This window comes from Globicephala melas, chromosome 1, assembly GCF_963455315.2.
Source record: "Globicephala melas chromosome 1, mGloMel1.2, whole genome shotgun sequence".
Lineage (NCBI taxonomy): Eukaryota > Metazoa > Chordata > Mammalia > Artiodactyla > Delphinidae > Globicephala > Globicephala melas.
In genome coordinates, this window is record NC_083314.1 from 26,410,012 (window position 1) to 26,437,949 (window position 27,938).

Genomic DNA, 27,938 nt, shown 5'->3' on the forward strand with positions numbered 1-27,938 from the left:
ATTTTACAATGCCAGCATTACCCTGATATCAAAGCCAGACAAAGATGCCACCAGAAAAGGATATTACAGGCCAATATTCCTGACGAATACAGATGCAAAAATTCTCAACAAAATTTGGGAAGATAAATTCAACAATACATTAAAAGGATTATACATCATGATCAAGTGGAATTTATTCCAGCGATGCACAGATAGTTCAACATGCACAAATCAATCAATGTGATATAGCACATTAACAAAATGAAGGATAAATATAATATGATCATCTCAATAGATGCAGAAAAGCACTTGACAAGATTCAACATCCATTTATGATAAAAACTCTCAACAAAGTGTGTAGAGAGGAAAATACCTCAACATAATAAAGGCCATATATGACAACCCTATACCTAACAACATACTCAATGGTGAAAAGCTGGAAGTTTTCCTCTAAGATAAGGACCAAGACGATAATGTCCACAGTCACCACTTTTATTCAAGTTCTAGACAGAACAATTAGGCAAGAAAAAGAAATAAAAGGCATCCAAATTAAAAAGGAAGAAGTAAAACTGTCACTACTTACAGATGACATGATATTATATGTAAAAAACCCTAAAGACTCCACCAAAAAACAAATCATTAAAGGTGCTGGATACAAGATCAATATATAAAAATCTGTTGCATTTCTATGCACTAATAAGGAACTGCCAGAAAGAGAAATTAAGAAAACAATTCCATTTACAGTTGTACCAAAAAGAATAAAATACATAGGAATAAATTTAACTCAGGAGGTGAAAGACCCATACAATTTAAACTATACAATATTGAAGAAAGAAATTGAAGACATAAATAAATGGAAAAATTCTACATGTTCATGGATTGGAGGAATTAATATTGTTAAAATATCCATACTACCCAAGCTATATACAGATTTAATGCAATCTCTATCAAAATTCCAATGGCATTTTTCATAGTAATAGAATAAACAATCCTACAGTTTGTATGGAACCACAAAAGACCCTGAATAGTCAAAATGGTCTTGAGAAAGAGGAACAAAGCTGGAATCAAACTACATTACAAAGCTGTGGTAATCAAAACAGTATAGCATAGGCATTAAAAACAGACCAATTGATTAGTGGCACAGAATAGAAAATCCAGAAGTAAAACCCATGCATATGTAGTTGATGAATTTATTACAAAGAAGCCAAGAATATACAATGAGGAAAGGATAGTTTCTTCAGTAAATCGTGTTGGGAAAAATGAATAGCCACCTGAAAAAGAATGAAACTGAACCTCTATCTCACACCATATACAAAAATCAACTCAAAATGATATTATAGACTTGAATGTAAGATCTGATACCCTGAAACTCCTAGAAGAAAACATAGGTGGTAAGCTCCTTGGAATTGGTCTTGGCAAAAGTTTTTGGATTTGATACCAAAAGCAAAGGCAACAAAAGTAAAAATAAACAAGAGGAACTGCATCAAACTAAAAATCTTCTGCACAACAAAGAAAACTATCAACAAAATGAAAAGAAAACCTAGTGATTGGGAGAAAATAGTTACAAACCATACATCTAATAAGAGGTTAATATCCAAAATATATAAGGAACTCCAACAACTCAAGAGCAAGAAAACAAAAAATCTGATTTAAAAATGTGCAGAGGATCTGAATAAACATTCTTCCGAAGGAGACATACCTATGGCCAACAGACACATGAAAACAGGTACAACATCACAGGAATGCAAATCAAAACCACAATTAGGTGTCACCTCACAGCTGTTAAATGACTATTATCAAAAGGACAAGAGATAAGAAGTGTTATCTTGTAATGAGGATTTGGAGAAAAGGGAACCATGAATTGTTGGTGGAAATGTAAACTGGGGCAGCTACTATGGAAAACAGTATGCAGGTTCCTCAAAACATTAAAAATAGAACTACCATATGATCCAGCAATTCCACTTCTGGGTATTTATCCAAAGGAAGCAAAAACACTAATTTGAAAAACTATATGCACCTCCATGTTCACTGCAGCATTGTTTATAATAGCAGAGACATGGAAGCAACCTAAGTATCCATCAATGGATAAATAGATAAAGAAGATGTGGTAAGTATATATACAATGGAATATTTTTCAGCTATAAAAGAGAAGGAAATCCTGCCATTTGTGACAACACTGATGGACCTAAAGGGCATTATGCTTAGTGAAGTAAGTCAGACAGTGAAAGACAAATATCATATGATCTCATTTATATGTGGAATCAAAACCAAAACCAGGGCTTCCCTGGTGGCACAGTGGTTGAGAGTCTGCCTGCCGATGCAGGGGACACGGGTTCATGCCCCGGTCCGGGAAGATCCCACATGCTGTGGAGCGGCTGGGCCGGAGCCATGGCTGCTGAGCCTGCATGTCCGGAGCCTGTGCTCCGCAACGGGAGAGGCCACAACATTGAGAGGCCCGCGTACTGCAACAAAACAAAACAAAAAAACCCCAAACCAATACCCCCATGACCTCATAGATACAGAGAACAGATTGATCATTGCCAGGAGTGGGGGATGGGTGAAATGGAAAAAGGTGGTTACAGGTACAAATTTGCAGTTAAAAAATAAATGTCATGAGAATATAGTGTACAACATGGTAACTATAGTGAATAATATTGCAATTTGAAAGTTGCTAAAGTAGTAGATCTTAAAATTCTCATCACACAAAAAAATTTGTAATTATGTGTGGTGATGGATCTTAACTAGACTTAATGTGGTGATCATTTTATAAAATATACAAATATTGAATCATTATCTTGTACAACTGAAACCAATAAAATGTTACATATCAATTATACCTCAATATTAAAAAAAGAATTTAGGTCAATTAAGATATTCAGAAAAAAAAAGATTCAGAAATAGTTTTCAAAATTTCAAAACTAACTTTTGGTATAAATATCATTGTGAAACCAGCTAATAGCATTAAAAACTTTAAAAAATTAGTTATCTACTTTTGTGTATGGGTGTTATACTCAGTTTTTTCTTCAAAAATTAATGATTACTTATGAAGCTTAGCACCATAGTGGCCAAAAATTATAACATTCTAATACCACTATAGTTCATCAAATCTAAGATGCTATCATATGTAAGACTCATCCCAATTTCAAAGATGTTAAATGTTAAAAAAAAAACCTAGAAAACTGTGCCTTAGAATTGATGAAATATTGTGGTGGTGGTAGTAGTAGTAGAAACAGCAGAAGTGGTGATAGTTGTAGTAGTAACACATATATATATAGTGCTTATTATGTGCCAGGTGCTCTTCTAAGCCCTTTACATATATTAACTCATTTAATCCTCATAAGTAAAGTAAATACTATCATCATCATCATCAGCAGCAGCAACAACATCAAAGACTCAAAAACTTGCTCATTGTCATCAGCTAGTAAATGATAGAGCCAATAGTTTATTTAAAAATGCAAATTTGGGAGAGTGCACAAGATGGTGGAGTAGAAAGACCCTAAGCTCACCTCCTTTCATAGGCACACAAAAATTACAACTATTTACAGTGCAACTATTGATGATAATGACCTGAAAACTGGCAGAAAAGATTTTCCACAACCAAAGAAGGAACCACAATGGGAGGGGTAAGAAGAATGGAGATTCAGTATAGTCAAGACCTACATCCCTGAATCAGCAACCAAAAAATGGAAGATAATCACTATTGCAGAGGTTCTCCCCAAGGAGGGGGTGTGTCCCTACATTGGGGTCCCCAGCTGAGTGTTCTGCACCAGGAAGAAGAATTCCCAGAACGGCTGGCTTTGAAGGCCAGCAAAGATTGTGACTCTGCTCTTAAAGGGCATGCACAAAATCTCACACATTCCTAGTCCTAGCACAGAGGCAGTAATTTAAAAGGAACTAGGGTCAGACCCATTTGCTGAACTTGAAGAGACTCCTGGAGGGGCAGGAGGCAACTGGGACTCCCTCTGGGAACATAGACTCTGGTGGCAGCCATTTTGGGGAGCTGGTTCTACCACAAGGACATTGGTGCTGGCAAGCGCTCTTCTGGAATTCTCCCTCTAGCCTATTCTGGGGGCTTACCAGCCACCAGTGGATGGCACCATCCACAGCCACCCCCTCCCAGCCAGCCATCATGGGACCCAGCCCCACCACCAGCAGGATGGCATCAGCCTTGGGACTCCCTGGACAGTACAGCCAAATATGTCAGGACCTGGCCCTGTCCACAAGCAGCCTCAGTGAGAAGAAGGACCTGGCAGCCAACCAGGTGGGGGCCAGCCCCCACCTACCAGTATACTCACAGGCAGCCCCTCCACAACAAAAGGGCCCACTCAGCCCACACAGTGGCAACCCTAGATCATACAGCTTGGGTGACCAGCGGGGAGTGTACTGCTGGTCCCCATAGGACATTTCCTACATAAGGCCACTTCTCCAAGATTGGGAAATGTAACAAATGTACTTAACACATACATATAAACACAGAGAATTAGGCAAAATGATGTGACTAAGGAATATGTTTCAAATGAAGGAACAGGCTAAAACCCAAGAAGAAAAACTAAGTGAAATGGAGGTAAGCAATCTACCCAATAAACATTCAAGGTAATGATCACAAAGATGCTCAGTGAACTCAGGAGAAGAATGGATGAACAAAGTGAGAAGTTTAATAAAGAGTTAGAAAATATAAACAAGAACCAAACAGAGCTGAAGAATATATTAACAGAAATAAAAAATATGCTAAAACATGAAAATTTTAATGTTTCATAGTCCTTTGTATATTTTGATTGGTAACTAGTATTGTGAAGGGTTGAATTGCAAGTGGACAAATATACATTATACATGCAATTCTTGGAAAGAAAACCTATGAGAGTGTATGCAGATATTGGAGCTAGATAATCAAAGAAAGTTGCGCTGTGCTGAAGAAAAGTGTAAATCTTTGTTTTTGTTCTGGAAGGAGGGAGTACCTCAGCTTCAGAAAAGTGAGTTAAATATACTCCTTGTTTCTTGAAACATGCTCAATCCAGTCTTGTTTATTGTATTTTACTTTTCCCCTGTATCTTCTTCCCCCATTCCCTTCCCTCATAATAGGCACCCAGAACATATATCAAGCAAGTATGATGCTTTACTTGTTTGATATATGTCCTTGGCTATCTTTGTATTCTTATAAAATGAACAATACTCTTTTTTGCTTGTGATTTGTGTGTAGTTGTTTGTAATTTTAATAAATGTTACGTAGTAACATTTGATAGGTCTCAGTTTCTTATTCAACACTATTTTTCATTCAAGACTATGTTTTAAGGTCTATCCATGTAATTGTATATAAATCTAAAGCAGCTTTATTTGTTTCAAAACCTGTTTATGCCAGATTGCATTATTATTGTAATTGTGGAATTAAACTAAATATTATGGACTGGTTAAATACCAGTGTAAAAATAGAGTCGCTCTTTCCCTGAAAACTAAGTTTGGAACCGCTTTGGAAAGTTTTGATAAAGCAAGTCACAGAAGAAATTACTGAGCTAGGTATGAGCAAGATAACACTAAAAGGCTGGGGAAAAAATTATAAAAATCTAGAACTTTGGTTGTTTTGCCACTGTCTTTAAGTCCCCCCCACCCCCCCCGGCTATTTTAAAGAAACTGAAATGCGAACTAAGAGATGATGTCTTATGAATAAGACTATGCAAGAAAGGAGATGAGGAATTCCAATCAGTGGACTAATTTCAAAGCAAAGTCTGTGGTCCTATATTAAAAGATTGACTAATGAATGTACCTTCATCTATTTAAGTTAAAATAGAATGTTTCACATATAGCACTTTCCTTTTTTAAATGACTCTTCACTTTAACTTATTTTGGAATTAAGTGAACAATTCCATTCCACTGTATCAATTAAGAGGCCCACTATTGTTTATGCTTAAGAAAGCTGAGCCTAGAAAAGGAGAGTGGGGAATAGAATATACAATATTTGGGAAGAAATTACAGTAACATGTAAAAATGCTTATACTATAATATTACCTAGGAAAGTAGTATACAAAATAATATACACAGTATATTTATGTCTATTGTGGTAGATTGTTTACAAAGATGGCTGCAGTAATTCCTCCCATTCCTGTATGTAGGTCCCTTTACAGTGTAAGTTTGCTGTTCTCTTGAGAAGTGCAGTCTATTTCCCTATCGTATTAATCTGGGCTGGCCTTGTGAATTGCTTTGACAAATAGAATGTAGCCAAACCTAGGCCTTGTGGCTTCTGCCTTCACCATCTTGGAATGCTTCCCTGAGATTGCCATGTGAAGAAGCCAGGTCTAGCCTGGAGGATATAGGACACATGGAGCAGCGACAAGTGCTCCAGCTGAGGCCCCTTATACTAACAAGCCAGTACCTGCACCAAACATTTGACATGTGAATGAAGCCATCTTACATTATCCTGTCCCAGGCAAGCCACCAGATGACAACAGCCTCATGAATAAACCCTGATGAAACCAGCAGAACAGCCCATCTACTCGTAACCCAAATTGTTGATCCACAGAACTTGTTGTTTGAAGGCATTAGGTTTAGGGATGGTGTTATAGTGCAATAGATAGCAGATAGAACTCTACAGAGCAGTCATGCACTATATAAAAAAAGGAAGTGAACAATACAATTGACAAAGAATTCTACAGGAATGTGTTTTTAAGTGGCAAAGAGGCCCTGGATATTGAAAGTAAAAATTGTTGCTCAGGAATTAATGACTTACCATATCATTATTCATTAAAAATTTACATATTTCTCAACATTTTCGAAGCTAAATTTGGAGGGAAATCCATTCTTTTAAATGTTAATATTATAATTTTACATTTGTTAAAATCGAATGAAAGAATTTTAAAATATTAACTTACCATGGTTTTAGTGCAGTATCCTGAGGCAATTTCATAGTGAACCTGATTTTTCTCTTCCAATATTTTTGGGCCATATGATTCCACAATAATATACAGCCCAATATTTTCTGGATAGACTATTTGAGCCCAAACTGACAGGTTTTGTCCCTTGTCCAAAAGATAAGAAACACGAAAAATATCATTATGAAATGCCATGTAGGGGCATTTTTCTTTTGTTTTGAAAGCTATACTTTGTGCTTCCAGTTTTAAGGGATATTCCTGTGGATGTATTGTGCCATTTTCAAAAACATGTATGAGATACATTTTACCAGATGTATTCAAGGAAATTAATGATTTTATTGTGCTATTTGTCCATAAATGCAGCTTTACTGCATCTTTAATATTAATCTTGAAATAAAACATTACATTATTTTCCATTTTTACCACAATATTTCCATAATAATCTGGAAAAAAGAGAGAAAAGTTTGTGTTATTCTATGTTGACATAAATTCATGCTCTTTTATTTAAGTGCACTATTAACCAAAATAATTTCTTTCATAGTGATTATTTATATACTTTGAGAAAATTCAGGCACAAACCCATACATTACAAGATGGTTGAGAGCTTCTCTCCCACTTCGTAGCAGAGCGTTTTTTTTGTTTTTGTTTTTCTGCATACCTTTTTCCTCACATTCACTCTATCACTTTTTCTTTTTTTTTTTGCGGTACACGAGCCTCTCACTGTTGTGGCCTCTCCCGCTGTGGAGCACAGGCTCCGGACGCGCAGGCTCAGTGGCCATGGCTCATGAGCCCAGCCGCTCTGTGGCATGTGGGATCTTCCTGGACTGGGGCATGAACCCGTGTCCCCTGCATCAGCAGGCGGAATCTCAACCACTGCACCACCAGGGAAGCCCCACTCTATCACTTTTATAATCACATTATTAACATAGAAGAAAGAGCTGGAATTAGTGCATTAAATAATAATGAGGATGAGAATGACAGGAATGGTATTATTAGGAAGCATTGTATTATGGACTGAATTATGTTCCCTTAAAATGCATATGTTGAAGCCCTAACTCTCATTGTTACTGTATTTGAAGGTAGCGTCTTTAAGGAGGTAATTAAGGTTAGATGAGGTCAGAAGGATGGGGCCCTAATCCAATATGACAGATGTCTTTATCAGGGGAGGAAGATACACCAGAGAGCTCTTTCTCTCTCTGCATGTACAAAGAGGAAAGGCTATGTGAGGACAAAGTGAGAAGGTGGCCACTGTATTCAAGCCAGCAAGAGAGTCTTCGTCAGAAACCAACCTTGATGACACCTTGATCTTGGACTTCTAGACTCCAGAATTGTGAGAAAATAAATTTCTATTGCTTAAGCCACTTAATCTGTGGTATTTTCCTATGGCAGCCATAGTAGGCTAATGCAATTGGGATGAAGAAACGGTGGTGGGAGGGAGACAGCACCTCTTCAGGTTCACTTTATACAAAATAATTAACTTTCTCCCCTTAATAGAGTATTATGCCTAAGTCGCAGAGGTTCATAGACAATAAGTCTCTTAACCTCTTTGGTTCTATAACCATATGTATAAAATGAACAGTTGGACCAGTTGGTTTCATAACTTCCTTTCCAGATACGACACTCTTTGTGTACAGCCCCTAGGAGTATACTTTCTTTAATTTTCAAAAACAGCACTTAGAAAGGACTGGCTGAAAGGAGGAAGGTGAATTCAAAGAGTTAGGGAGGTTCAGAGCTCTTTGTGAGTTTGCATCTTACATTTGGAATATGAATAATTAAGTGACATTTTCACAACTTGCCATAAATTATATTCTAATCAAGCTCTTAAATCAGAAATACCTTTTTTTTTTAGGATCAGAATACTTTAATAACAGTGTCAACATACTACCATTTTCTTATCACACTGCTCATTAAAAACATTATTAAATGAATTTTGGATTAAATACAAAGTTAAGACGAAAATTAGGAATTATTTTTTTAAATAATGAGAATAAGAACACTATATATAAAAGCCTGTGGGACGTAGCTAAAGCTATGCAGAGAAAAATTCATAGCATTATGTTTTTCATAGTTTTAAATGCTTAGAAAACAACAAAAACTGAAAATAAATGAACTAGTTATTTAACTCAAGAAGCAGGCAACAGAATACCAACATTACAAACAAAAAGCAGAAGTGAGGAATCATTAATGACAAAAGCAGAAATTAAGGAATTAAATAAAAAAGAAAGTAGATTTGATAAATCAAAGAGTTTTTTTCAAAGGAAAGGAAAACAAAAAATTAAAAAAAAATGATATCTTGCAAGCCAAACTAGCAAGGAGTGGGACATAAACAATATTACAAATAAGCAAGAGAATATGATTACAGATACATAAGAAATTTAAACATTAAAATGGGAAGACTTTGCCAATAAATTAGAAAATCTAGAAAAAATGAATGCTTTCCTAGGAATAAACAAACTTCTAAAATTGACTGAAGAAGAGATGAAAGACTTTAGTAGACCAATTAGAGAAAATAAAATTAATGAATAGATATAACATTCCTGGTTGAGAAGACCTGATATTGCAAATATGCAAACATCTATTCAATAAATATCAATATTTATTGAATGCCCACTATAGCTACATACTGTTCTAAATACTTGGGAGGGACATATTAATAGAAAAACTGAAAGATCATTTTCTTTTGTAGCTTCTATTCCTTTAGGGAAGACCGCCAATAAACATAAGATAAGTAAATTATATAGTGTGTTGGCGATTAAAGCTACAGTAACCAAAACAATATAGATCTTGTGGAGATAGATGAGGGAAGGGGATAGCCTAGAAACTGAACCCAGTTAACATGAGGCATAAATGCATAATAAAATTGGCATTTCAAATCTGTAGGGTAAGTGGTGTTTAACAGAAGACTGATTTGAAGGCAACACCAGGTTTCACAGGAAAAATAGAAATAAAAAATAAAATTAGATTCCTTATACCAAATATAATTCTAGATGAATTAAATATTTAAACATAAAAATTATAATGCTAAATTATAAAAAGAAAATATGTGATAATATCTTTATAATTGGAAAGACCTTTCATATTATGACATTGCAGAAGAATTCACAAATAAAAATACTAACAAATTTGACTACTTAAAAACTGAAATTGTAAATGTCAAAGTGCCTGCAAAAAGACACTGAGAAATTACACACCACAGAAAATATTTGCAATATGGGTCAAAGACAAATGGATAATATACATTATAAGTAAAAAACATATCAATAAGAAAATAAGCAATCCAGTGCAAAATATCTAAACAGTATGAATTGACAATCCAGAGAAAATATGACCAATGAACATACAAAACTAGATAAAACATCTAATTATAAAATGTGCAATAAAATGAGAATTACACATTTTTCTTCCACACTATGGGTAAATAGTAAATAGATTTTATAAAAATATACATTTTTAAAATACGTTTGGGTGAGTTTAGACTGACAATTTTAAGGATTTATCAACTTTTTAAATATTCAGAACTCTGATTCAAGAATTCTGTATCTAATAATCTATGTTACAGGAATACTTGTACAAGCGTACAAGTACATATATACATATGTATATATATGCATATTCTCCACAGGGGTTTCTTTAATTTAGTTTTTATTTTATATTGGAGTATAGTTGATATACAATATTGTGTTAGTTTCAGGTGTGCAGCAAAGTGATTTATTTATACATATACATACTTCCATTCTTTTTCAGATTCTTTTCCCATATAGGTTATTATAGAATATTGAGTAGAGTTCCATGTGCTATACAGAAGGTCCTTATTGACTATTTATTTTATATATAGTAGTGTGTATATGTTAATCCTAAACTCCTAATTTAATCCCTCCCATTACCTTTTCCCTTTTGTAACCATAAGTTTGTTTTCAAAGTCTGTGAGTCTGTTTCTGTTTTGTAAATAAGTTCATTTGTATCACTTTTTAAGATTCCATATAAAAGTGACATCATATGATATTTGTCTTTCCTCTGACTTACTTCACTTAGTATGATAATCTCTAGGTTCACACATGTTGCTGCAAATGGAATTATTTCATTTTTTATGGCTGAGTAATATTCCATTATATGTATGTACCACATCTTCTTTGTCCATTCCTCTGTCGATGGACACATATGTTGCTTTAATGACTTGGCTATTGTAAATAGTGCTGCAATGAATATTGGGGTGCATTTATCTTTCTCAAATTATGGTTTTTTCTGGATATATGCCCAAGAGTGGGATTGCTGGATCATATGGTAATTCTATTTTTAGTTTTTTAAGGAACCTCCATACTGTTCTCCATAGTGGTTGTACCAATTTACATTCCCACAAGCAGTGTAGGAAGGTTCCCTGTTCTCCACACCCTCCCCAGATTTTATTGTTTGTAGACTTTTTGATGATGGCCATTCTGACTGTGTGTGGTGATACCTCATTGTAGTTTTGATTTGCATTTCTCTAGTAATTAGCAATGTTGAGCATTTTTCATGTGCTTTTTCACCATATATATGTCTTCTTTGGAGAAATGTCTATTTAGATCTTCTGCCCGTTTTATGATGGTTTTTTTTTAATATTTAGCTGCATGCACTCTTTGTATATTTTGGAGATTAATTCCTTTCGGTCGCTTTGTCTTCAAATATTTTCTCCCATTCTGTGGGGCTGTCTTTTCATTTTGTTTATGGTTTCCTTTGCTGTGCAGAACCTTTTAAGTTTCATTAGGTCCCATTTGTTTATTTTTATTTCCATTATTCTAGGAGGTGGATCAAAAAAGATCTTGCTGTGATTTATGTCAAACAATGTTCTTCCTATGTTTTCCTCTAAGAATTTTATAGTGTCCGGTTTTACATTTAGGTCTCTAATCCATTTTGAGTTTATTTTTGTGTATGGTAAGGGAGTGTTCTAATTTCATTCTTTTACATGTAGCTGTCCAGTTTTCCCAGCACCACTTACTGAACAGACTGTCTTTTCTCCATTGTATATCCTTGCCTCCTTTGTCATAGATTAGTTGACCATAGGTGCATGGGTTTATCTCTGGGCTTTCTATCCTGTTCCATTGACCTATAGTTCTGTTTTTGTGCCAGTACCGTACTGTCTTTATTACTGTCTCTTTGTAATATAGTCTTAACTCAGAGAGTCTGATTCCTCCAGCTCCGTGTTTTTCCCTCAAGACCACTTTGGCTATTTGGGGTCTTTCCTGTCTCCATACAAATTTTAATATTTTTGTTCTAGTTCTTTAAAAAATGCTATTGGTAATCTGATAGGGATTGCATTGAATCTGTAGATTGCTTTGGGTGTATACACATTCTCACAATATTGATTCTTCCAATCCAAGAACATGGTATATCTCTCCACCTTTTGGTATCATCTTTAATTTCTTTCATCAGTGTCTTATAGTTTTCTGCATACAGGTCTTTTGTCTCCCTAGGTTGGTTTATTCCTGGGTATTTTATTTTTTTGTTGCAATGGTAAATGGGAGTGTTTCCTTAATTTCTCTTTCACATTTTTCATTATTATTGGAGAGGAATGCAAGAGATTTCTGTGCATTAATTTTGTATCCTGCAACTTTTTCAAATTCATTGATTATCTCTAGTAGTTTTCTGGTGGCATCTTTAGGATTCTCCATGTATAGTATCATGCCATCTGCAGACAGTGACAGTTTTACTTCTTCTTTTCCAGTTTGTATTCCTTTTATTTCTTCTTCTTCTCTGATTGCCATGGTTAGGAGTTCCAAAACTATGTTGAATAATAGTGGTGAGAGTGGACATCCTTGTCTTGTTCCTGATCTTAGAGGAAATGCTTTCAGTTTTTCACCATTGAGAATGATGTTTGCTGTGGGTTTGTCATATATGGCCTTTATTATGCTGAGGCGGGTTCCCTCTATGCCCACTTTCTGGAGATTTTTTATCATAAATCGGTGTTGAATTTTCTCAAAAGCTTTTTCTGCATCTACTGAGATGATCATATGGTTTTTCTTCTTCAATTTGTTAATATGGTGTATCACATTGATTGATTTTCGTATATTGAAGAATGCTTGCATCCCTGGGATAAATCCCGCATGATCATGGTGTATGATCCTTTTAATGTGTTGTTGGATTCTGTTTGCTAGTATTTTGTTGAGGATTTTTGCATCTATATTCATCAGTGATATTGGTCTGTAATTTTTTTTGTAGTATCCTTGTCTGGTTTTGGTATCAGGGTGATGGTGGCCTCATAGAATGAGTTGGGGAGTGTTCCTTCCTCTGCAAGTTTTTGGAAGAGTTTGAGAAGGATGGGTGTTAGCTCTTCTCTAAATGTTTGATAGAATTCACCTGTGAAGACATCTGGTCCTGGAGTTTTCTTGTTCAAAGATTTTTAATCACAGTTTCAATTTCATTACTTGTGATTGTTCTGTTCATATTTTCTCTTTCTTCCTGGTTCAGTCTTGGAAGGTTATACCTTTCTAAGAATTTGTCCATTTCTTCCAGGTTGTCAATTTTATTGGCATAGAGTTGCTTGTAGTAGTCTCTTAGGATGCTTTGTATTTCTGCGGTGTCTGTTGTAACTTCTCCTTTTTCATGTCTAATTTTATTGATTTGAGTCCTCTCCCTCTTTTCCTTGATGAGTCTGGCTAATGGTTTATCAATTTTATCTTCTCAAAGAACCAGCTTTTAGTTTTATTGATCTTTGCTATTGTTTTCTTCCTTTTTATTTCATTTATTTCTGCTTTGACCTTTATGATTTCTTTCCTTCTGTTAACTTTGGGTTTTATTTGTTCTTCTTTCTCTAGTTCCTTTAGGTGTAAGGACAGATAGTTTATTTGAAAATTTTTTTGTTTCTTGAGGTAGGCTTGTATAGCTATAAACTTCCCTGTTTGAACCGCTTTTGCCGCATCCTGTAGGTTTTGGATCATGGTGTTTTCATTGTCATTTGTCTCTAGGTATTTTTTGATTTCCTCTTTGATTTCTTCAGTGATCTCTTGGTTATTTAAGAATGTATTGTTTAGCCTCCATGTGTTTGTGTTTTTTATGTTTTTATCCCTTATTGCTTTTAATATTCTCTATTTTTATAAATAATATAAATTGCTATTTATATTAAGCAATTTTTATAAATAATATAAATTGCTATTTATATTAAGCAATATTATATAAGATGCTATTTTGGCATCTTAATTACAATGTGTCTTGTGGTTCTCTTTGAGTTGACCATACTTGGGACTCTCTGTACTTCCTAGACTTGTATGTCTGTTTTCTTTCCCAGGTTAGGGAAGTTTTCAGCTATTATGTCTTCAAATGTGTTTTTGGCCCCTTTCTCTCTTCTCCTTCTGGGACCCCAAAATGCAAATGTTAGTATGCTTGATGTTTTCCCAGAAGTTTCTTAGACTGTCCTCATTTCTTTTCCTTCTTTTTTTCTGCTCAGCATCAGTGATTTCCACTACTCTGTCTTCCAGATTGCTGATTCATTCCTCTGTACCATTTAATCTAATATTGGTTCCTTCTAGTGTATTTTTCATTTCATTATTGTATTCCTCACCTCTGGTTGTTATTTATATTTTCCAACTCTGTTAAAAAATATCTAACTTCTCTCTCTGTGCATCCATTCTTCTCCCCAGTTCTTTGATCACCTTTATGATCATTACCCTGAACTCTTTCTTGGGTAGATTTCCTATTCCCACTTCACTTAGTTTTCTGGGGTTTTATCTTGTTCTTTTGTTTGGAACATGTTCCTCTGTTGTTTCATTTTGCCTAACATGTTTTTATTTCTTTGTATCTGGTAGTTTATGTTTCCTGACCTTGGAAAAGTGGCCTTTTGTAGGAGATGTCCTATGCATCCTAGTAGCACACTCCCCTCTCATCACCTGAGCTATATACTCTAGAGTCATTCCCTATGTGGGTTGCATAGGACCTTCTGTTGTGGTGGGTTGACTACTGTGGGTGGCTTGGTAGGCTTTGCTGGCTCCCAGTCCAGTTGGTTGCCAGGCTCTGCCTTTTAAGGAGGCTGCCAGCTGCTGGTTGGTGGAACTGGATCATGAGGTGGTGGGCTGCAGAACCCCAGGGGTCCCCACTGTTAGTGCTTGTTCACTGGTGGGGGGGGTTAGGGTCCAGGAGATCCTGGGATTGATGCCTGTCCACTGGTGGGTGAACCCAGGTCTTGGGGCTAGTGCCAGCTTACTATTGGGCAGAACTGGGTCCTCAGGTCTGGCTGCAGGGCCCAGGGGCCCCAGAGCTGATTTCAGATTGCTGATGGGTGGGTCCAGTTCCTAACACAGCTGGATGTTGGGTCCAGAATGTAGGTTCAGGTTCCAGCTGGTCACAAGGTTGGTGCTGGTCCACTGGGTCCCCAGGTTGTGGGCTGTGGTTGTCCTGTGGCTAGTGTCTGCCCTCTGGTGGGTGAAGCTGGTCCCAAGGCTAGAGCAGGCTTTCTGGTGGCTGGTGCCTGCTCACTGGTGGTATAGCTGCATCCTGGGGTCTCTGGCTACAAGGCCTTCTGGGCTCTAGGTTTAGTGCTTGAGCTCTGGTGTGTGGGTCCAGGTCCTGGGCCTTCTGATGGGCAGGGCTGTGTCCAGGAGTGGCTGTGGGCTCTGGGGGTCTTAAGGCAGCCTGTCTGCTGGTGGGCAGGTCTGTGTCCCCACCTAGTTAGTTGCTTGGCCCAAGGTATCCCAGTAGTGGTGGCTACAGGCTGTTGGGCAGGGGCAGGGTGGGATCCTGAAGCTAATAAACTAGAGGGAGAATTCCAAAATGATGCTTGCCAGCACCAGGGTCCATGTGGTATGAGAGCTTTCAAAAATGGCTGTGGCCAGTGTCTGTGTCCCCAGCATGAGCTTCATTTTCCTCCTGCCTCTCCAGGAGACTCTCCAAGATCAGCAGGTAGGTCTGGCCCAGGATCCTTTCAAATTACAACTTCTGCTCTGGGTCCTGGAGCATGTGACATTCTCTGAGTCTCTATTTCCCACAGCTCTCCAGGACTTCTGAAAGTAAGCCCCACTGGCCTTCAAACCCAAATGTTCTGGGGAGTAATCATCTGGTGCTGGGGAACACAATGTGGGGTTCAGACTGCTCATTCCTTGGGGAGAACCTCTGCAATTATAATTACTCTCCTGTTTGTGGGCTGCCCAGAGACATGGGACTTGAGTATACTGTGACTCTGTCCCTCCTACCTGTCTCATTGTGGTTCCTCCTTTATATCTTTAGTTGTAGATCTTTTCTGGCAGGTTCTGGTCTTTTTCATCAATAGTTATTCTGTAAATAGTTGTAATTTTTGTGTGCTTGTGAGAGTAGGTGAGCTCAGGTCCTTCTACTCTGTCATCTTATCTGATTTCACCTGTTATATTTTGAATTTGCTTTTAAAAATGTCTGGATAAATTCACAGGAACTTGTTAATAGTGGGTTATCTGAGAAATGGAAATAGTGAAGGCTGAGGACCTTTAACTTCATATCTCATATACTTATAAACTGTTTAAACATTTTATTTCAGCATTTCTGAATGGCTTTCAGTACAATATTCAAACTTTAAGGTCCTCTAAAATCTATCCCCAATTTTTCATTCTGACCTTATCTTCTTTTCACTATGGTCTTTTTAAAAACACAAACATCCGGGCTTCCCTGATGGTGCAGTGGTTGAGAGTCTGCCTGCCGATAAAGGGGACACGGGTTCGTGCCCCGGTCCGGGAAGGTCCCACATGCCACAGAGCAGCTGGGCCCATGAGCCATGGCCGCTGGGCCTGTGCGTCCGGAGCCTGTGCTCCGCAATGGGAGAGACCACAACAGTGAGAGGCCCGCGTACCACACACACAAAAAACACCCCAAAAACTCAAAAAAACAAAAAACAAAACCACAAATATCCTGCTTCTCTCTTGCTTAAAACTATTTAGAACTCCCTAGAGGCCTTAGAAGAAGGTCCAATTTCTTCATGCAACTTTTGAAATCTTTAATAATCTGGACTCTATTTCTCCAGAAGAGACTCATCCCTTTTCTCTCTGCAGAACTCTGTTTCAGCCGTTTATCATCTTTCAAGTTCTGGGAAGTATCCTGTCATCTCTGTCTCTGGGTCACTGGGCACACCAATCTCATCTATTGTCTTCATTGTCTAACCCCGGCTTATTCAGCAGATCTCAGTTTAGATACCAGTTCCCTACCTCAAGGCAGCCTTCCCTACTTCCATGTCTCCCAATTTGGGTAAGGTACTCAATCTGTGTGTTTCCATAGCACCCTATATTTTCTCTATCATAGAATTAAACATGTTGCTTTATTTGCATGTTAACTTGTCTTTATCCTATGTAATTTTGTAAACTCTGGGAGGGTGGGAATTATGTTCAAATTACCACTATATCTCCAACCCCTAGCAGAATGCCTCACAAATAGTGGTGCTCAATGAATATTTTTCAATTATTTATTCCAAAAAGTACGTATTATATACTGTTCTAGGTATTGTGGGTAAAGCAGCAAATACAATGAAGTCACGCAGAACATTTTTTTGGTGGAAGATTCAGCTAACAAATAAGTACACATATAATTTGTTAGGTGATGATAAGTGCTGTGAACAAAATAAAGAAATGTAAGGTACAGAGCAGGGGAGTTAGGTCAGGGTCAGGGAAGAGCTCTCTGATAAAGTGACATTTGGACTTAAACCTGAATTAAGTACAAGAGTTATGTAGATATCAAAGTGAGGAATATTCTTGGCAGTAGATATCCAGGGAAACAGTAGATATCCAAGGAATAGCAAAGAGGCCAGTATGGCTAAGTAACACTGAACAAAGGGTCGAGGGACAGGAGATGACATCAGAGTCCTGGGCCAGATCACATATTGTTTTTCAGGTGATGCTAAAGGTTTTAGATTTTATTCTGAGTGATATAAGAAGCAAATGAGTGTTTTAAGCAGAGGAATAATATGATTTTGCATATATTTTCAAAGGCTCACTCTGGCTGCTAGGTGGACTGTGGTTAGGGATAGGGATGCAAGGATAAAAAATGAGAGACCACTTAAAAAACTCTTGTATGTACGGGCTAGAGAGGATAGGGGATTGAACTGGAGTGGGAATGGTGGAAAAAGGTTAGATATTAGATACATTTTTTAGATATAGCCAACAGGATTTGATAATGGCTTGTTTGTGGGATATTAAAGGGGAGGATTCAAGGATGAGGTCATGATTTGTGGCTGGAAGAAAAGAAGTGCTGTTTACTCAATAGGGGAGGGCTAGAGATGAAGCAGGTTGAAGTGTGGGTGAGGGAAACAAGGATTCATTTTTGGATATGTTAGTCTGAGATGCCCACTAGTCATCCAAGTGAAGGTATCAAGAAGGTAGTAGGAAATAGTAGTTTGGAGTTCAGGCTAATTATCATGGCTGGAGGGCAAAGAATGAATGTAAATAGAGTTCAGAAGATGTCTGAAAACCAAACCCTGAGGTACTTCTCCATTTAGGAATTAAGAAGATGAGAATGGAAAAGAGGCTGAGGAGGAATAGCTAGTGAAGTAGGAGGAAGAACAAAAAAGTGATACCCTAAAATTCAGTGAAAAAAAAGTGTTTCAAGAAAAAGGCCATGTTGAATTATTTCAAATGCTGCTGCCAGATCATGAAAGATGACTGAAAATTGGCCACTGGATTAGCAAAGTGGAAGTCATTGAAAAGCTGGATAAGGGCAGTTTCTGAGAAAATTTGATTAGAGTGGATTCAAGAGAGAATGAGAGGAAAGAGGAAAAAGTAAAACTAGGCAATACTTCCTTGGAGTTTTGTAAAGGGGAGCAGCAAAACTGGATGGTTGAGAGTTGAAGAATGATATGGGGTCAAGAAAGACTAATTACAAATTACAGTGATATCTACTTTAAATTTCATGGCTAATTTATCTCCTAACAAGATTCCTTGAGGATTAAACTTTTTATTTCTTTGCATTTCCTATAATGTTTAGTACACTGCCTCAGGAATAATAACATGAAGAATAACTACTATTAATTGAAGGTTTACCACTTGCCAAGTATTATTCTAAGCATTTTATATACAATCCCTTATCTAATCAACATGACAGTCCTATATTCTAGATTAGAAAACGGAGGCTTGGAAATGTTAAATGACATGTTCATCGACTTGAAAACAGATCTATTTAACTCTACAACACCTGTTATAGATTAATTGAATTGTGTCCCCTCAAAAAAGATATGTCGAACTTCTAACTCCAAATACTACTTCAGAATGTGACCATATTTGGAAATAGGGTCATTATAGATATAATTATTTAAGATGAGGTCATACTGGAATAGGGTTGGCCCTGGTGTCCTTATAACAAGACGACATGTGAAGACACAAGAATTCTATGTGATGACAAACGCAGCAATTGGAATTATGCAGCTGCAAGCCAAGGAATGAAAAGGTTTGCCAGCAAGTGACTAGAAGCTAGGAAAGATTCCCTAGCTTTCAGAGGGAGTATGGCCCTGCCAACACTTCTAGCCTTTAGGACTGAGATAATAAATTTCTGCTGCTTTAAGTTTGTACCATTTTGTGGTACTTTGTTATGGGAGCCCTAGGAAATGAATACAACAACACATACCTTGAAAATGCATATGTAAGTTGCATAGGTATCTGCTGATTGACCAAAATGAACCTCTGAAAAAAGAATCTGAGTTTGCCATTTTGCTTTGTGAGATCCTACTTAACATTAATAGAATTTTAAAGATTAATAGAATTTTAAGTGGTAAAACAGCACCTTTATCAAAAGCACCATATATTAATACATTAAAATTATTACATCTTCATAAGCAAGATATCTATTATGAAATCTAGAATAATTTTTGCAAAATGAGAATACCTTACCCATAAAAACATCATGAATAGTGCTGTTTTGTGATAATCTTGATAGATTTCCAAATTCCGTAGGTGTTTGTAAAACTCCAGTATCTGTGAAATTATGATAATAATAGTAGATCCTATGTTTGTCCCATAGTATTAATTCTGGCATTGCTGAATATATAAAATTTGGAATTAAAAAAGTGTCAGTAGTGACATCTAATGCAAAGTCTTGGAATACCCACTGTTTTGTATCTTCATTGTATATCACTAGGTAAATCGTTTTGATGATGTTACATGTAATGCAGTAATTTAGTAACAAGGCAAGTTCCAAAGGGTGTCCTGTATACTCAACATTGTGTATAGTCAGAGTAGCAGCTGATGACATATTTATAAGTTCTTTCAGTTCTTCAGTAGTTATTATTTTAACAAATTTAAGCAAAGGATATCCAAGATAAACCTCATTTTCTGTCCAGATTGCCATGCTGCTTCTTCTTCCTTTATTCTGTGACAAAATTGAAAATAATTAGACAATCTTTGATTTTATGGACAGTGTTAGCAGTTCCCATCTTCTAATTTGCTACATTTAAAAATAAAACAGTAACTACTAAGATTTAATTTTTATTATATTTCTGACTAATACTTCAGACCTAGAAATATATTACATGAAAATATATTACACGCAAGCATACAAATAAATTATTCCAGTGATTTTATTATTTTATATACTTTTTCTATCAGTAGAAATAATTATTCTTAATTCCCTTTTAAATCCTCAAAGATCATAAACCTTCTCTTTTCTTATGTGTTTATCCACTCTGGCCAGAAGTGCCCCTTTGACCCTGATGTTTACTGAGGTCAAGATATAAGGACACGGGCTTCCCTGGTGGTGCAGTGGTTGAGAGTCCACCTGCCGATGCAGGGGACACAGGTTCGTGCCCCGGTCCAGGAAGATCCCACATGCCGTGGAGCGGCTGGGCCCATGAGCCATGACCGCTAAGCCTGCGCATCTGGAGCCCGTGCTCCACAATGGGAGAGGCCACAACAGTGAGAGGCCCGTGTACCAGAAAAACAAAAAACAAAAAACAAAACAAAACAAAATGATATAAGGACACTTACGTAGACAGAGGAATGGATAAAGAAGAGGTAGTACATATGCACAATGGAATATTACTCAGCCATTAAAAAGAATGAAATAATGCCATTGGCAGCAATACGAATGGACCTAGAGATTGTCATACTGAGTGAAGTAAGTCAGAGAAAGAGAAAATATCATATGATATTGCTTATATGCGGAATCTGAAAAAAAAGATACAAATGAACTTATTTACAAAACAGAAACAGACTCACAGATTTAGAGAAAAAACTTATGGTTACCAGGGGGGAAGCATAGAGGGGAGGGATAGTTAGGGAGTTTGGGATTGACATGTACACACTGCTATATTTAAAATAAATAACGAACAAGGAAAAAAAATTATAAGGATACTTCAAACATTATTTTTGGAATTCAAACTTCCTTGGCTAAAGAGAAGAGAGAACTTAAAACCTGAGAGAAAACAATACTACCATTTTATGGACACTGTTAGAGAGGAAGGCCATGCACAGACTACTATGTTTGAAATTCAGTGGAACTAATTTCATTTAGGGAGTCAAGGTCTCCCTTTCCCCCTGTCTCCCCTCCCCAACTGTTTCTAATTCTTAAAGATTTTTACTTAAAGTGTAGCTTCTTTGTCCATGACAATCAACAGGAGTCTTTTGTGCACATCTTGTCTCCCTAAATAAATTTGTACATTTATTTAATGTACAAATATTTAGTCTATACTCAAACAGGATGTAGACAGAAATCGAACTGATAATTTAAAAAAAGAGACCATTTGGGGTAAAAAGACATTTTATCAAACGAAGATTCAATGTAAAGCTTAGAACTTCTGTTGCTAAAAATGAGTGTGAAACAATTCTCAAAAGGGAAATAGATTAGAAACAAAATGATGAGCCCTTTATAGAAAAGACACAGCTATTCTCACTATTCTTGGCAGAGGGATGGGAAGGGGAATTTGTCATAAACACGATAGATGGGAATTCCAATTAGCCCCAGCCATGGAATGAGATTTCACCCACCCAAAACTCTTTCCTATAGATCTTCAATTAGTGCTTGGGTATAGTAAGCCAAGGTCTTGGGGCAAAGCAGGAAAGCTGAGTAATCCCTCTGATGCAGTCAGGGTCTCTCCCAAATATAAAGCAGTAACCTCTTGAAGATGGGGAGGGGGCAGGCAGCAAGGCAGCAAAGTAGCAAAGTTGAGAGAAATCCATCAGCATTCTGGATGCTCAGCTACCATAGACAGGGAGTAGGATAAGAGAGCTGAGAAAAACTCTCCCTCTGAGATATGTGTGGCCTTTACTGAAAGTATAAAGCAGTCTCCATGCTAAATTGGGGTCAGGGAATCAGGAGAGAGAGATAGAGATCTCCCAAGGTAAGAAAATCCAGGGACTGATGAGAGAGGAAAGAGACATCTTCAGTGATTAAGAAAAAAAAAAAAGCTGGCAGCTAGACTTTAGAGCAGAGATGGGTTTTCCAGGGCTTGGAAAGCTGGTGATTCAGTTGTGAAATATGAAGAGATCTCTGGAATCCTGTCAGTGCTAAGATACCAGGCATGGCAAAAAAGAAAATAGCTATGATAAAACACTGAATATCTAGTGGAAATATGAGCAAAAAGAATGCAGAGTTGGGGAATTACAGCTAAGATACATAAATGATAAAAAGACAGAATGGAAATGCTAGAAATTAAAAATATGATACCAGGAATAAAGAAATTATTAGATGGATTTAAGAGTAAACTGAGAAAAGCAGAGGAAAAGAGCAGTGAATTTGAAGAGAGGTTAATAGCATGTAATCAAACTGAAATACAAAGAAAAAAAGCAGAGTTGAAAAAAAATTAACTGGTCATCTGAGATCTGTGGGACTATATTAACTGGTCTCATATATATGTTTTTGGAATCCAAGAAGAAGAGGAAAAAGAGAATAGTGCTGAAGAAGTATTTGAAAAAATAATGTCCAAGAACACCAAAAATTAAGGAAAGACATAATCCCAGAAATCCAAGAAGTTCAACTCAACCTCAAACAGGATAAATACAAAGGAAATTACACTTAGGCACATAATAAAAGTGCTGAAAACCAAAGATAAAAGGAAAACTCTAAAGCAGCAACAAGTAAAAAGACACATTATATATTTGAGAACAGTGACATGAATAATGACTCACTTCTTACCAAAAATGATGAAAGCCATAAGATAACAGAATGATGTCTTTATAAATTGCTTTTAAAACAATTGAAAAACAACAAAAACCACCTGTCATCCTATAATTCTGTATTCGGTGGAAAATGTCCTTCAAAAATGAAGGAAAAAAATAGACACTTTGATACAGACAAATGCTGAGAGAACATGCAATACAAGAAATTTTAAAGACGTTCTTCAGGTTGAAGGGAAATGAAACCAGGAGGAACACTGGATGTACAGACAGAAATAAAGTGCACACGGGAGGGTATATATAAAAAACTTATTTTGCTATCAGTTTATATCTATATATCTTTATCACAATTGACTTTTTAAAGCAAAAATATTAACACGGTATTTTGGGATTTATAGCATATTTAGAAATAAATATGAGACCAGAGTACAAAGGATGGGTGGGGTATAAATGGAGTTGTATTGTTATAAGGTTTTTACACTGTTGTGAAGTAAATTTTCTTTAAATTTAGATTCTGATAAATTAAAGATGATTATTGTAAAGTGAAGTGCAACTACTAAAAAATAATTTTGAATTAAAAAGAAATCAATATAGGAGACAACATAGAAATACTGAAAATACATGATTCATCCAGAAGAAGACAAGAAACAAAGGAACAAAGAACAAGAGGCATTAATAGAAAACAAATGCCAAGATGGCAGACTTAACCCCAACCTTAGCAATAGTTATATTAAACTTAAGTGAACTAGCTATTAAAATTTGAAGGCAGATATTGTCACACTGGAGAAAAAGCAAGACCCTATATGCAGTTTACAAGAAATATAAAGTCACAGACAGGTTGATAGTAAAATAATAGAAAAACTTACATCATATAAGCATGAAACATAAGAAAGCTAGTGCAGCTATATTATTATATATAAATAAAACCAAATGAAATATCACTTCACACCTGCTAAAAGAGTTTAAATAATAATGACTGGACACACTAAAGGTTGGTGAGATGTGGAAGTAAATGAAAAAAGACAGCTATAAATATTTTATAATGTCTTAATTACTATAGCTTTATAATAAATTTTGATACATGCTAGAAGAATTCCTTTGCCCCAACCCCCTCCTAACTCTCAGCCCTTTACTCCATCATATACCTTTTAGAATCATTTTCTGATTTCCACAAAGGAACATTGCATCAAATCTATAGATAAGTTTAGGAAGGATCTAAAAATTTTAAAATATTCTGCATTCCAACAAAGATCTCACACATTTTTTAGTGGCATTTATTTCTAGGTAAGTTTTTTGTTCTACCCTGGATTGCCATATGACTTTTAGAATCAACTTCTCAATTTCTATAAAAGCCCTCTAGGATTTTAATTGAAGTTGTGCTGCATTTCTCAAGAATTGACATTTTAACAATATTGAGTTTTTTCCACCTATGAACATGATACATTTCCCCATGTAAGTCTTTTACTTCGCTCAATAATGTATATAGTTTTTAAGTGTATATATTTGCACATCTTTTGTCAGATTTAGCCCTAAGTATTTAATACTTTTGAATCTATTTTAAACAGTATTTTTAAAAATTTCCATTTATGATTGTTCATTTATATGTTTATATATTTCATATACAAAATTAACTTGTTATATTTCATATAAAAATGTAATTGATTTTTATACATTGATCGTGTATACTGAAATCTGGTAAACACACTTATTAGCCCTGATAGCTTTTTGAAAAATAGATTTCATAAGCTTTTCTATATCTAATAATGTTTGAATAAAGACACTTTCCTTTTCAATACAGATTCCTTTTACTTGTTTCTTAACTCACTGCACCTGTTAGAACTGTCAGTACAATGTTGAATAGAAGTGGTGTGGGTAAACATTCTCACCTTGTTCTTTATTTTAAGCAAGAAAGGGAAGAAAGAAACAAAGGAACAAATGGTGTTAATAGAAAACAAATACCAAATGGTAAGTTTAACCAACAACAGCAATAATTACATTAAATCTGAGCAGACTGAATAGTCTTTTACCATTATACAATGCTATCTTAAGGTTTTTCATAAAGATTCCTTGTTAAGTTGAGAAAGTTCTCTTTTATTCTTAATTTGCTGATTTTTAAAATCAATTGTGTATATTGGATTTTGTCAAATGCTTTTATGCACCTATTGAGGTGATCATATAGTTTTTCTTTTGTTATTTTCTAATAAGGTGAATTACATTGATTGACTTTCTATTGTAAATCACTCTTTCATTCCTAAGATAAATCCTACTTGGTCATGATATATTTTCCTTTTTATATATATTTGGATCTGGTTTACTAAAACTTTGTTTATAACTTTTAAATCTTTGTTTATAAGAGATATTGGTATGCAGTTTTATATTCTTGTAATGTGTTATTTATTCTTGGTTGTGGTATCACATAATGCTGGCCTCATAGAATAAATTAGGAAGTGTCCCACACCCCCTTCAATTTTCTGAAAGAGTTTAGAAATGGTGTCATTTATTTTAAAAATATATAATTCAATGGTGAAATATTCTTTGTCTAAAGTTTTATTTGTGGGAAGGTTTTTAAATAACAAATTAAATTTCTTTCATTGATATAGGGGTATTCATGTTACCTATTCGTCTTAGGGAAGCTTTGGTAGTTTGTGTAAATTTGTTTTAACTTTGTATTTAAAGTTGTTTAACTTGGCCCCACTGTGAAACAGGTTGGCACCAGCAAAGAACCCACCTGATCCATGTAGATAGCTACACAGAAACCCAGCCCTGTCCTCCAATGGGCTGCAGAAGCTCCATACCCATTGGGCCACACAGCCAACTGAGCAGGAAGCCTACCCTGCTCTCCAGTGGGCCCACAGCCACCACCCAAAGAGCAGCCTCACAGCCAACTTGGTGAGGTCCCAGCCCCACTGACCAGCACACTCACAGTAGTCAGCCCCACCAAAACAGAAATGTGTATTCAGCCTACATCAGGGCTACCACTAAAGCATATAGTTCTGGTGAACAGAGGGGTGTGCTGCTGGGTCCCATAGAATGTCTCCTACATAAAGCCACTTCTATAAGATCAGGAAACATAACTGACCTACCTAACAAATAGAAGTAAACAACAAAGAATTGGGAAAATGAGACAGAAGAATATGTTCCAAATGAAGAAACATAGCAAAATCCCGAAATAGAATGAAGTGAAGTGGAGATAAGCAATATATCTGATAAAGTGTTCAAGATAATGAATATAAAATGTTCAATGAATTTGGGAGATGAATGAATGAACACAGTAAGAATTTCAACAGAGTTACAAAATATAAAAAAGAACCAAACAGAGCAGAAGAATACAATAGCTGAAATTAAAAAATAGCTTAGAAGGAATCAACAGTAGATTAGATGATACAGAGGAACAAATCAGTGATCAGGGACAGAGTAGTGAAAACCACATGAACTGAACAGAAGAAAGAAAAGAATTTTAAAATGAGGATACTTTAAGAGACCTCTTGGACAACATCAAGCATACTAACACTTGCATTATTGGGGAGAAGAGAGAAGGGAGGAGAAGAGAGAAAGAAAGAGGCAGAGAATTTTTGAAGAAATAAGAGCAGAAACCTTCACTAACCTGAGAAAAGAAACAGACATTCAGGTCCAGGAAGCACAGAGAGTCCCAAACAACATGAAGAGCAAGACAAGGTATAATTAAAATGACAAAAAATTAAAGATAAAGAGAGCATCTTAAAAGCAGCAAGAGAAAAGCAACTAGTTATATACAAGGAACTACCATAAGAGAATTACCTGACTTTTCAGGATAAATGCTACAGGTCAGAAGGGAGCGGCACAATATACTGAAAGAGATGAAAGAAAAAAATGTACAACCAAAAATACCTGGCAAGGCTATAATTTAGATTTGAAGGAGGAATAGACTTTTACAGACAAACAAAAGATAAAAGTGTTCAGCACCACTAAACTGGCTTTATAAGAAATGTTAAACAAACTTATCTAAATGGAAAAGAAAAGGCTACAACTAGAAATATAAAAATTGTAAAAGGATAAATCTCACTGGTAGAGGCAAACATACAGTAAAGATAGCCAGCCACTTATAAAGCTATTAGGAAGGTTTAAAGATAAAAGTAGAAAAATAATCTATATCCACAATAGGTAGTTAAGGGATACATAAACAAAAAGATGTAAAAAAGATTTCAAAAAAATTTTAAAAAAGGGGGTGGGTAAAAAGGTAGGTTGGTTAGAATGTGCTCAATTTTAGACCATCAACTTAAAATAATCACACATCTATATATAGGTTGTTATATATGAACGTCATTGTAACTGCAAACCAAAAACCTATAATAGATAAACACATAAAAGGAATACAAACATAACACTAAAGATAGTCATCAAATCATAAGTAAAGTGAACAAAAGAAGAAGAAAGGAACAAAAAAGAACTACAAAAACAAACGGAAAACAACAAAATGGCAGTAAGTACATACCTATCAATATTATGTAAATGGACTAAATGCTCCAATCAAAAGACATAGAGTAGCTAAATGAATACAAAAACAAGGCCCATATATAAGCTATTTACAAGAGACTCACTTCATATCTAAAGACACATGCAAACTGAAAGTGAGGGGATGGAAAAAGGTATTTCATTCAAATGGAAATAAAAAGAAAGTTGAGGTACAATATTTATAACAGGCAAAATAGACTTTAAAACAAAGACCATAACAAGAGACAAAGAAAGACATTACATAATGATAAAGGGATCAATCCAAGAAGAAGATATAACTATTGTCAATATATATACACCCAACGTAGGGCACCTAAATACATAAAGCAAATATTAACACACGTAAGAGAGAAACTGACAGTAATGTAATAAAAGTAGGGACTTTAAGACCTCAGTTATATCAACAGATAGATCATCTAGACAGAAAAACAATACGGAAACCCTGGCCTTAAATGATACATTAGACTATATGGAATTAATAGATATACACAAAACATTTCACCCCCAAATAGCAGAACACCCATTCTTTTCAAGTACACATAGAAAATTCCCCAGGATAGAACACAAGCTAGAGCAGAAAACAAGTCTC

At 35.8% G+C, this 27,938-nt stretch overlaps 1 protein-coding gene across 1 annotated transcript in view; it reads right to left on the reverse strand.

The window, feature by feature from the left end:
* CATSPERE (catsper channel auxiliary subunit epsilon) overlaps positions 1–27,938 on the reverse strand; it is a 232,659-nt gene that overhangs the window by 79,355 nt on the left and 125,366 nt on the right. The window contains exons 5-6 of the mRNA XM_060285306.1: positions 19,640–20,117; positions 6,840–7,282 (exon numbers count right to left, since the gene is read on the reverse strand). Coding sequence (XP_060141289.1) covers positions 6,840–7,282; positions 19,640–20,117 — 921 coding nt within the window. The remainder of the gene's footprint in view (positions 1–6,839; positions 7,283–19,639; positions 20,118–27,938) is intronic.